At 41.3% G+C, this 12,882-nt stretch overlaps 1 protein-coding gene across 4 annotated transcripts in view; it reads right to left on the bottom strand.

The window, feature by feature from the left end:
• Positions 1–12,882, bottom strand: part of MINK1 (misshapen like kinase 1) — a 675,211-nt gene that overhangs the window by 455,291 nt on the left and 207,038 nt on the right. For all 4 annotated transcript variants that reach the window (XM_053718325.1, XM_053718327.1, XM_053718326.1 and 1 more), the window contains exon 5: positions 6,997–7,107. In XM_053718325.1, the coding sequence (XP_053574300.1) occupies positions 6,997–7,107 (111 nt within the window). The remainder of the gene's footprint in view (positions 1–6,996; positions 7,108–12,882) is intronic.

Genomic DNA, 12,882 nt, shown 5'->3' on the forward strand with positions numbered 1-12,882 from the left:
TCTAGTGCCCAGGGATCCTGAACATCTCTTGCCCAGGCCTGGGCGAAGAGAGAGAGTCTGCCCCCTACTAGATCCGGTCCCGGATCGGGGGCTCTCGGTTCATGCTGTCTTTGGGGCAGCAGCAGGTTTCCTGGCCTGCTTGCTCTTGTTCCAGGACTGGTTAGGCTTCCAGCCTTGCCTGTAACGAGCAACAGCTCCTTCCTGTTTTGGTGCAGTGGAGGTTGATGCTGCTCCTGTTTTGAAATTCCGAAAGGGACGAAAATTAGACTGTCTAGCCTTAGCTTTGGCCTTGTCTTGAGGTAGGGCGTGGCCCTTACCTCCCGTAATGTCAGCGATAATTTCTTTCAAACCGGGCCCGAATAAGGACTGCCCCTTGAAAGGTATATTAAGTAATTTGGACTTAGAAGTAACATCAGCTGACCAGGATTTTAGCCACAGTGCCCTGCGTGCCTGTATGGCGAATCCTGAGTTCTTAGCCGTAAGTTTGGTTAAATGTACTACGGCCTCCGAAATGAAAGAATTAGCTAGTTTAAGGACTCTAAGCCTGTCCGTAATGTCGTCTAGCGTAGAGGAACTAAGGTTCTCTTCAAGCGACTCAATCCAAAATGCTGCCGCAGCCGTAATCGGCGCGATACATGCAAGGGGTTGTAATATAAAACCTTAACAAACATTTTCTTAAGGTAACCCTCTAATTTTTTATCCATTGGATCTGAGAAAGCACAGCTATCCTCCACCGGGATAGTGGTACGCTTAGCTAAAGTAGAAACTGCTCCCTCCACCTTGGGGACCGTTTGCCATAAGTCCCGAGTGGTGGCGTCTATTGGAAACATCTTTCTAAATATTGGAGGGGGTGAGAACGGCACACCGGGTCTATCCCACTCCTTAGTAACAATTTCAGTTAGTCTCTTAGGTATAGGAAAAACGTCAGTACTCGCCGGTACCGCAAAGTATTTATCCAACCTACACAGTTTCTCTGGTATTGCAACAGTGTTACAATCGTTGAGAGCTGCTAAGACCTCCCCTAGTAGTACACGGAGGTTCTCCAATTTAAATTTAAAATTTGAAATATCTGAGTCCAATCTGTTTGGATCAGAACCGTCACCCACAGAATGAAGCTCTCCGTCCTCATGCTCTGCGAGCTGTGACGCAGTATCAGACATGGCCCTAGCATTGTCAGCGCACTCTGTTCTCACCCCAGAGTGATCACGCTTGCCTCTTAGTTCAGGTAATTTAGACAAAACTTCAGTCATAACAGTAGCCATATCTTGTAATGTTATCTGTAATGGCCGCCCAGATGTACTAGGCGCCAAAATATCACGCACCTCCCGGGCGGGAGATGCAGGTACTGTCGCGTGAGGCGAGTTAGTCGGCATAACTCTCCCCTCGCTGTTTGGTGAAATTTGTTCACATTGTACAGATTGACTTTTATTTAAAGTAGCATCAATACAGTTAGTACATAAATTTCTATTGGGCTCCACCTTGGCATTGGAACAAATGACACAGATATCTTCCTCTGAGTCAGACATGTTTAACACACTAGCAAAAAACTTACAACTTGGTTATAATCTTTTTTAGCAAAAAACGTACTGTGCCTCAAAGAGGTACTAACGATTAAATGACAGTTGAAATAATGAACTGAAAAACAGTTATTGCATCAAATTTTAAAACAACACAACTTTTAGCAAAGGTTTGTTCCCATTAGTAAAAAACAACACTAATTAAATTTGTACATAAGAAAAACAAAACAACGTTTTTTATACACAGTCACTATAAGAATTCTCACAGCTCTGCTGAGAGAATTTACCTCCCTTCAAAGAAGTTTGAAGACCCCTGAGATCTGTCAGAGATGAACCGGATCATGCAGGACATATAAAAGTAGCTGACTGGAATTTTTTGATGCGTAGCAAAGAGCGCCAAAAACGGCCCCTCCCTCTCCCACACAGCAGTGAAGAGAAACGAAACTGTCACAATTAAAGCAAAAAACTGCCAAGTGGAAAATAATGCCCAAACATTTATTCACACAGTACCTCAGCAATGTAAACGATTCTACATTCCAGCAAAAACGTTTAACATGAGAATAGTTATTAAAAGGGTTAGTGACCTTAACACAGTAGTTCCGGTGAAATACCATCCCCAGAATACTGAAGTGTATACATACATGTCATTTTAACGGTATGGCAGGCTTTTCTCATCAATTCCATTCAGAAAATAAAAACTGCCACATACCTCAATGCAGATTCATCTGCCCGCTGTCCCCTGATCTGAAGCCTTTACCTCCCTCAGATGGTCGAGAACAGCAATATGATCTTAACGACTCCGGTTAAAATCATAGTAAAAAATCTCTGTCAGATTCTTCCTCAAACTCTGCCAGAGAAGTAATAACACGCTCCGGTGCTATTTTAAAATAACAAACTTTTGATTGAAGTCATAAAAACTAAGTATAATCACCATAGTCCTCTCACACATCCTATCTAGTCGTTGGGTGCAAGAGAATGACTGGGACTGACGTAGAGGGGAGGAGCTATATGCAGCTCTGCTGGGTGAATCCTCTTGCATTTCCTGTTGGGGAGGAGTTATATTCCCAGAAGTAATGATGACCCGTGGACTGATCACACATAACAGAAGAAAAACCCCCACTGACTTCAGCTCAGCATTTAAGCTGCCGCCCTCAGAGCTCGGTGAGTCCGATTGACTACTGCCCGCGCTGTAAACACACTGCTCTCCCACTCCCTGACTACACATGCAGTCACAAGCAAATTAAGGAGACTACATGTGCAGTCAGGAGCCAATGTGCCGCCAATGTGAACAGTTTCAGTTCCCACTGAGCTGCGCCAATAGGTTAAGATGATCTGTGTCCCCCTAGGTATCAATCACGAGTCAACCATGTGATATGCGTAGCAGGCAGGCGGAAAGTCAGAAAACAAAAAAAAAAAAAATTAAAAAAAATTTGTGCTGAAGCAGGGACACACCTACACACTGCTGCCGACACACTAGTGTGTCCCGACACACAGTTTGGAAAGCACTGCTTTAAAGGGACATGCTACTCAGCATTAATCATCTTTTATGATAATTCATAAGAAAATGTTTTATGTTGAATATCTGGGTTTTCCCACCAGGGTATCTGTTCTTTGAGCAGTTACCATTCGGCTCCTTCATACTTTACTGTGATCTCATGAGATATCTCCATAATCTCGTGCAATTTCTGCATATTCTTTATAGACTCCATAGTAAACTTCATTAAACTGAGGAGGAAAAGAAAGTGACTGTGCCTGCATATGCCAGATGCATACTCCCTTGCTAGTCCTGGGACAAGCATCTGGATTGGATGTTTAAAGGGAAAGTAAAGTCAAAATTAAATGTTCACGATTGGAAAGTTGTTTGAAAATACTCTATTATACAATTTGCTTTGTCCTCTTTGTATTCTTTGTTAAAAAGCATACCAAGGTAGGTTCAGGAGCAGAAATGCACTACTGGGAGCTAGCTGCTGATTGGTGGCTAACCCAATGCTCCCAGTAGTGCTTTACTGTTCCTTTAATAAAGGATACCAAGAGAATGTAGCAATACCAATAATAAGTAAAGTAGAAAGTTGTGTAAAAGTGTATGTTCTCTCAAAGGTACAGTCAACATCAGAATTGTTGTTGTTTATTACCCATTCCCCTGTTTTGCATAACACACACAGTTATAATAATACACTTTTTACCTCTGTGATTACCTTGCATCTAAGCCTCTGCAAACTGCCCCCTTATTTCAATTCTTTTGACAGACTTGCATTTTAAATGTGAATATGAGGACACACCTCAATTAAGCAGTCCATGGAGTGAGCTTACCATGCCCAAAATATTTCAAAGAAGAAAAGATCCTCCAGTTGCTAGCGTAATAAAAATACCTTTATTTAACAATGCAGGGACCCATAAATAAAAGCGACATTTTGGGGTAACACTCAGCCACTATTTACGCTGAATAAGGGCTGAGTGTCAGCCCAAAACATCACTTTTATTTATGGGACCCTGCATTGTTAAATAAATGATCTTTTCTTCTTTGAAAGACTTGCATTTTAGCCAACCAGTGCTCACTTCTAGGTAACTTCAGGTGCGTGAGCTCAATTTTATCTATATGAAACACATGAACTAACGCCCTCTAGTGGTGAAAAACTGTCAAAATGCATTCAGATTAGAGGCGGCCTTCAAGGTCTAAGAAATTAGCATATGAACCTCCTAGGTTTAGCTTTCAACAAAGAATACCAAGAGCACAAAGCAAAATTGGTGATAAAAGTAAATTTGAAAGTAGTTTAAAATGACATGCCCTATTTGAATCATGAAATTTTATTTTGGACTTGACTTGTCACTTTAATCACGGAGGAAAATGTTTGGGTTTCATGTCCTTTTAAAATCCCTCTATAATGGAATGTGGATACTAATGAACTGAGGCAACATTTATTTGTGTTACATAAAGATATTTTCTAGTCAGCTTTTTACAGATATGCTGCATCACTTTCAAGAGATTTAGTATATGGATAACATCTCTTTCACTTCCTCACCTTCAAAAAATAAGAATCTGACTTACTGACAAGTCATTTGCAGTAGAAACTAACAATGCATGTATGACAGAGCATTGTTGAGTTTAATTGTTCTTTTATATGAAGTAGTTTTATTTTTCTGCTCCATAACCATAGCAACATTAACTAAATGCAGTCTGTTGAACAAATAATTTATGAAAACAGCAGGCATGCAAAAAAAATGTAATATTTAAGACTTCCTCTAAGAAAAAAAAATCACTCCAATTTTGAGCCTCATCCCCATGATTATGTATTAGTGTGCAGGCTTTGGGATGACATCAGCTAATATTGTAGCATTTACAAAGACTGCTGATGCATCTCATTTAAAGTTCAACGCCAAGCACACATCCCCATTTTTAGTACACAAACTGGCTCAGAGAATACAAACAGACAGATTTAGGTTGTACCTATATTATGTGGTGTGGGAATTTACCATATTTTCATACAGAAGGACATATAGCAGGTGTACCCAAAAAGGAGATGACTAGTAGATAACAAGATCTTATTGATTTGTGCAAAATGGACAGTTTTAAAGATCTGTATATTTTGCATGAGTAAGTTGCAATTTAAAAAAACGAAAATTACAAAATATAACCCATACATATAAAATATAACCCATACATATAAAATATAACCCATACATATAAAATATAACCCATACATATAAAATTTAAATATAATTGAATTAGCGCAAATCAAATTAAATTTAGAATGCTCAGAAGTAGATCACACTGGGAACCACATCCCCACACAACGTAGATGGCAAAAGTTAGTTACCTTGATGACAACGCTTAGCTGTGAATAATAATAATATTCAGGAATTATGTTCCCTTCATGTCCTATTGTCCCCAGAAGCTTCACTATAAAGCCGGTCATGGGTAGGGATACATTTTAAGCAGCAAAACTTATATCCAAAGGGCAGAGATAATACAGGTACAAAAGCCTTTAACCAAACTGCTTAGCACCAGAAAAAGTTTGGATTTTGGAAAAGTGCAGATTTTGGAATATTTATATACCAGCATTTATAAAATAGGACAGCTTGGAGAGGGGATGGGACTAAGGCCCTGATTACCTAAAGGTCTCAGCCTGGCGAGATTGTTAAAGAATGCTCACCAGTCCTATTTCCCAAGTGAAATAATCTAAAGCCACTTTTTGCCCTGAAAACAGGGCGTCTTGCAAAAGAGTGTGTACTGCATTTTTATATGGGGAGGAGATGCGGACATTACAAAAGTGCACAATAAAATACTTCTTTTATAAATCTTACAAAATGAATAAAAGGTAGGTAGATGGTACGTTACTGTAATCAGAAAGGTAATAGTTGCTTTAAATAAATATAGAATAGTTTTTTTTAGAACACAAAAAAACAAAACAAAGATGCAGGCACAGAATATTGTGACTTACTGGGAGGGAAAATGGCAATAGTTATTTAAAAAAAAAAAAAAAAAAAAAAAAAAAAAAAAAGAGTCTGGATTTCAGAATAATAGTGGATTTTAGAATTCCAGATTTGGAAACTCATCAAGTTTTAATTGTACTTCACTATTATATGTACTTTCATTTCTTGAGGCAAGAAGAATCTACTGCACCCATTGAGGGTTGTCACGCAAGTGGGAATGTGTACCACATTGTTATATATTTGTCACTTTTTAAGTAACATATTATATTAAGATGCAAACTGGAATGAATAGTTTTTCTGACTAATTTAAGGAAAATTCACATATTGTTGCCACTGTGGGGGCAGGGGACTATTTTTATACAGGACTTGACAAATTTTAACTTCTATTGTTAATAACTTTTATGTCTTTAAAGAATTTCCTCACCTGGCTCCTTAACGCTTTAACTGCCATTTTGACCCCATGTACTGATCGGTTTTGCAGTTTTTAGATGCTGCTCATGCTTAGGCCCTAATGAAGCCCATTTATCAAGGAGAAATCCACACATAATAGATTTTTTATTTTTTTTTAAGAGACCCAGCAGATTTAAATTATACTATTATTTTATGTATATATCATGACATGAGAAACCTGTAGCAAAAAGTGTGAAAAATGCATATCTTCTGCGTATCAGCCAGTGAGGAATCAGGCCTGAAGGCCCAACTGCATTTTCTGTTAGCATCAAAACAAACAGCTTTAACTGCCCCTTTAATGAAAGCAGCATGATTTTCAGCAGAGACTGGGAAGCTATTGTCTGGACAAAATGTGGTTAAAATTGTTTTTAAAGCAAATTTCTAAAACCCTAGAATAAATATTTCACAAAATAGACAAATAAAAGACCATGGATGTAATAATGACTGATGTTTTAAAAGCAGGAATGAAAATGGCAGACTAGGATCCAGGCGCTACAGAATTTTGCAGCACTGTACAAATGAATAATAAAAATGTTATCCTATGCCACAAAATATCCCGCACCTTTTAGGGCAATGTAGTGCAATGTACTTTGCTTACCCGCAATATCTCCCTGCAGATATAGGCTATGCAGTCTTCCTTAAGGGCATTTCCTTTTGTATTCTTTACAAGATCCGTTACCGATCCTGCTCCACAAAACTCCATGACAAGCTGCAGTAAATAAAAGTTGGAGGTAACATTTTACTATTGGGTAGTTAAAACATGAGATATACATTATACACCAGAAGATAAGAATGAATTATTTTCTAATCAAATTTTAAACTATATTGTCTTGACTGCTAAAGCAATGCATCACGCTACAATAACTCACTTGCCAGGTGCCGTCAGCAGAGTCTTCAATCCAAATATATAACAAACAATAAAGGACATACATGCATTAGCTAAAGCAGTTTATTAAATCATTTTATTATTTTGCTTACTGAAATAGATACTTCATCTCATTTAGAATGATGGGGACGTAAAAACAGAATTTATGTTTACCTGATAAATTTCTTTCTCCTACGGTGTATCCGGTCCACGGCTTCATCCTTACTTGTGGGATATTCTCATTCCCTACAGGAAGTGGCAAAGAGAGCACACAGCAAAGCTGTCCATATAGCTCCCCCTCTGGCTCCGCCCCCCAGTCATTCGACCGACGGTTAGGAGAAAAAGGAGAACCATAGGGTGCAGTGGTGACTGTAGTGTACAAAAATAAAAATTTAAACCTGACTAAATGCCAGGGCGGGCCGTGGACCGGATACACCGTAGGAGAAAGAAATTTATCAGGTAAACATAAATTCTGTTTTCTCCTACATTGGTGTATCCGGTCCACGGCTTCATCCTTACTTGTGGAAACCAATACCAAAGCTTTAGGACACGGATGAAGGGAGGGAACAAGTCAGGTAACCTAAACGGAAGGCACCACTGCTTGTAAAACCTCCCAAAAATAGCCTCCGAAGAAGCATAAGTATCGAATTTGTAAAATTTTGCAAATGTATGCAGAGAAGACCACGTCGCTGCCTTACAGATCTGTTCAACAGAAGCCTCGTTCTTGAAAGCCCATGTGGAAGCCACAGCTCTAGTAGAATGAGCTGTAATTCGTTCAGGAGGCTGCCGTCCAGCAGTCTCATAAGCCAATCGGATGATGCTTTTAAGCCAGAAGGAGAGAGAGGTCGCAGTAGCTTTCTGACCTCTCCTCTTACCAGAATAGACAACAAACAAGGATGATGTCTGACTGAAATCCTTTGTTGCTCCTAGATAGAATTTTAAAGCACGAACCACATCTAGATTGTGTAACAAACGTTCCTTTTTAGAAACTGGATTTGGACACAGAGAAGGAACAACTATTTCCTGGTTAATATTCCTATTGGAAACCACTTTTGGAAGAAAACCAGGCTTGGTACGTAAAACTACCTTATCCGTATGAAACACCAGATAGGGTGAATAACATTGCAAAGCCGACAATTCAGAAACTCTTCTAGCAGAAGAAATAGCAACCAAAAACAAAACTTTCCAAGATAGTAACTTAATATCTATGGAATGTAAAGGTTCAAACGGAACTCCTTGAAGAACTGAAAGAACTAAGTTTAGACTCCATGGAGGAGTCACAGGTCTGTAGACAGGCTTGATTCTGACTAACGCCTGTACGAACGCCTGAACATCTGGCACGGCTGCCAGGCGTTTGTGCAACAAGACAGACAGAGCAGATATCTGTCCTTTTAGAGAACTAGCTGACAGACCTTTCTCCAATCCCTCTTGGAGAAAGGAAAGTATCCTTGGAATCCAAATCTTACTCCATGAGTAACCCTTTGATTCGCACCAGCAAGATATTTTTGCCATATCTTATGGTAAATTTTCCTGGTGACAGGATTTCTAGCCTGGATCAGAGTATCTATAACTGATTCCGAAAACCCACGCTTGGCTAGAATCAAGCGTTCAATCTCCAAGCAGTCAGTTGCAGAGAAACTAGGTTTGGATGTTCGAATGGACCTTGTACTAGAAGGTCCTGTCTCAAAGGTAGCTTCCATGGTGGAGCCGATGACATATTCACCAGGTCTGCATACCAAGTCCTGCGTGGCCACGCAGGAGCTATTAGAATTACCAAAGCCTTCTCCTGTTTGATCCTAGCTACTAGCCTGGGGAGGAGAGGAAACGGTGGAAAGACATAAGCTCGATTGAACGACCAAGGCGCCACTAAGGAATCTATCAATGTCGCCTTGGGATCCCTGGACCTGGACCCGTAGCGTGGAACCTTGGAGTTCTGTCGAGACGCCATCAGATCCAGATCTGGAATGCCCCATAGTTGAGTTAACTGGGCAAAAAAACTCCGGATGAAGTTCCCACTCCCCCGGATGGAAAGTCTGACTCAGATAATCCGCTTCCCAGTTGTCTACACCTGGGATGTGAATTGCTGATAGGTGGCAGGAGTGATCCTCTGCCCAATTGATGATCCTGGATACCTCCCTCATCGCCAGGGAACTCTTTGTTCCCCCCTGATGATTGATGTACGCTACAGTCGTCATGTTGTCCGACTGAAATCTTATGAATTTGGCCTCCGCTAGTTGAGGCCATGCCAGGAGCGCATTGAATATCGCTCTTAGTTCCAAAATGTTTATCGGGAGAAGAGATTCTTCCCGAGACCATAGACCCTGAGTTTTCAGGGAGTCCCAGACCGCGCCCCAGCCTAAGAGACTGGCGTCGGTCGTGACAATGATCCACTCCGGTCTGCGGAAACTTATTCCCTGAGACAGGTGATCCTGAGACAACCACCAGAGGAGCGAGTCTCTGGTTCTCTGGTCCATTTGTATCTGGGGAGACAAATCTGCATAATCCCCATTCCACTGCTTGAGCATGCACAGTTGCAGTTGTCTGAGATGAATTCTGGCAAAAGGGACTACGTCCATTGCCGCAACCATTAGACCAATTACCTCCATGCACTGAGCCACAGAAGGCTGAGGAATGGCATGAAGAACTCGACAAGCACTTGAAAGTTTTGACTTCCTGATCTCCGTCAGAAAAATTTTCATCTCTACCGAGTCTATTATTGTTCCCAGGAAGGGAACCCTTGTGACCGGGGACAGAGAACTTTTTTCTACGTTCACCTTCCACCCGTGAGACCTTAGAAAGGCTAGAACAATATCCGTATGAGCCTTTGCTTTGTGGAAGGACGACGCCTGAATTAAGATGTCGTCTAGGTAAGGTGCTACCGCAATGCCCCTTGGCCTTAGCACTGCAAGAAGGGACCCTAACACCTTTGTGAAAATTCTTGGAGCAGTGGCCAATCCAAAGGGAAGAGCCACAAACTGATAATGTTTGTCCAGGAAGGCGAACCTTAGGAACTGATGGTGAACCTTGTGGATCGGAATATGCAGGTATGCATCCTTTAGGTCCACGGTAGTCATATATTGATCCTTCTGGATCATTGGTAAAATTGTTCGAATAGTTTCCATTTTGAATGATGGAACTCTGAGGAATTTGTTTAGGATTTTTAAATCCAGAATTGACCTGAACGTTCCCTCCTTTTTGGGAACTACAAACAGGTTTGAGTAAAAACCCAGTCCTTGTTCTGCTTTTGGAACTGGGTGTATCACTCCCATCTTTAAAAGGTCTTCTACGCAATGTAAGAATGCCCGTCTCTTTGTCTGGTCTAAAGACAAGCGAGACATGTGAAACCTTCCCTTTGGAGGAAGGTCCTTGAATTCTAGGAGATACCCCTGAGAGACAATCTCTAAAGCCCAGGGGTCTGGGACATCTCTTGCCCAAGCCTGAGCAAAGAGAGAGAGTCTGCCCACTACCAGATCCGGTCCCGGATCGGGGGCTATCCTTTCATGCTGATTTGGTAGCAGCAGCAGGCTTTTTGGCCTGTTTTCCCTTGTTCCAGCCTTGCAATGGTTTCCATGCTGGTTTGGGCTGGGATGCGTTACCCTCTTGTCTAGAGGCTGTAGAGCTAGGAGCCGGTCCGTTCCTGAAGTTGCGAAAGGAACGAAAATTAGACTTATTTTTTGCTTTGAAAGGTCTATCCTGTGGAAGGGCATGGCCCTTTCCCCCAGTGATGTCAGAAATAATCTCTTTCAATTCTGGCCCGAATAGGGTCTTACCCTTGAAAGGGATATTAAGCAATTTTGTTTTGGACGATACATCCGCCGACCAAGATTTTAGCCAAAGCGCTCTGCGCGCCACTATTGCAAAACCTGAATTTTTCGCCGCTAATTTTGCTAATTGAAAAGCGGCATCTAAAATAAAGGAATTAGCCAACTTCAGTGCGTGAATTCTGTCCATGACCTCATCATAAGGAGTCTCCTTCTGGAGCGAATTTTCTACTTCATCGAACCAAAAAGACGCCGCCGTGGTGACAGGAATAATGCACGAAATTGGTTGCAGAAGGAAACCTTGCTGAACAAAAATTTTCTTAAGTAACCCTTCTAGTTTTTTATCCATAGGATCTTTGAAAGCGCAACTGTCCTCTATTGGTATAGTTGTGCGCTTAGCTAATGTTGAAACTGCCCCCTCTACCCTTCTGGAGTCAACAATGGGGAACATTTTCTTAAATATAGGAGGGGGAACAAATGGTACACCTGGCTTCTCCCACTCCTTAGTCACTATATCCGCCACCCTCTTGGGTATCGGAAACGCATCAGAGTGCACTGGGACTTCTAAAACAGAATTTATGTTTACCTGATAAATTACTTTCTCCAACGGTGTGTCCGGTCCACAGCGTCATCCTTACTTGTGGGATATTCTCTTCCCCAACAGGAAATGGCAAAGAGCCCAGCAAAGCTGGTCACATGATCCCTCCTAGGCTCCGCCTACCCCAGTCATTCGACCGACGTTAAGGAGGAATATTTGCATAGGAGAAACCATATGGTACCGTGGTGACTGTAGTTAAAGAAAATAAATTATCAGACCTGATTAAAAAAACCAGGGCGGGCCGTGGACCGGACACACCGTTGGAGAAAGTAATTTATCAGGTAAACATAAATTCTGTTTTCTCCAACATAGGTGTGTCCGGTCCACGGCGTCATCCTTACTTGTGGGAACCAATACCAAAGCTTTAGGACACGGATGAAGGGAGGGAGCAAATCAGGTCACCTAAATGGAAGGCACCACGGCTTGCAAAACCTTTCTCCCAAAAATAGCCTCAGAAGAAGCAAAAGTATCAAACTTGTAAAATTTGGTAAAAGTGTGCAGTGAAGACCAAGTCGCTGCCCTACATATCTGATCAACAGAAGCCTCGTTCTTGAAGGCCCATGTGGAAGCCACAGCCCTAGTGGAATGAGCCGTGATTCTTTCGGGAGGCTGCCGTCCGGCAGTCTCGTAAGCCAATCTGATGATGCTTTTAATCCAAAAAGAGAGAGAGGTAGAAGTTGCTTTTTGACCTCTCCTTTTACCGGAATAAACAACAAACAAGGAAGATGTTTGTCTAAAATCCTTTGTAGCATCTAAATAGAATTTTAGAGCGCGAACAACATCCAAATTGTGCAACAAACGTTCCTTCTTTGAAACTGGTTTCGGACACAGAGAAGGTACGATAATCTCCTGGTTAATGTTTTTGTTAGAAACAACTTTTGGAAGAAAACCAGGTTTAGTACGTAAAACCACCTTATCTGCATGGAACACCAGATAAGGAGGAGAACACTGCAGAGCAGATAATTCTGAAACTCTTCTAGCAGAAGAGATTGCAACTAAAAACAAAACTTTCCAAGATAATAACTTAATATCAACGGAATGTAAGGGTTCAAACGGAACCCCCTGAAGAACTGAAAGAACTAAGTTGAGACTCCAAGGAGGAGTCAAAGGTTTGTAAACAGGCTTAATTCTAACTAGAGCCTGAACAAAGGCTTGAACATCTGGCACAGCTGCCAGCTTTTTGTGAAGTAACACAGACAAGGCAGAAATCTGTCCCTTCAGGGAACTAGCAGATAATCCTTTTTCCAATCCTTCTTGAAG

Source organism: Bombina bombina, chromosome 6 (genome assembly GCF_027579735.1).
Source record: "Bombina bombina isolate aBomBom1 chromosome 6, aBomBom1.pri, whole genome shotgun sequence".
Taxonomy (NCBI): Eukaryota; Metazoa; Chordata; class Amphibia; order Anura; family Bombinatoridae; genus Bombina; species Bombina bombina.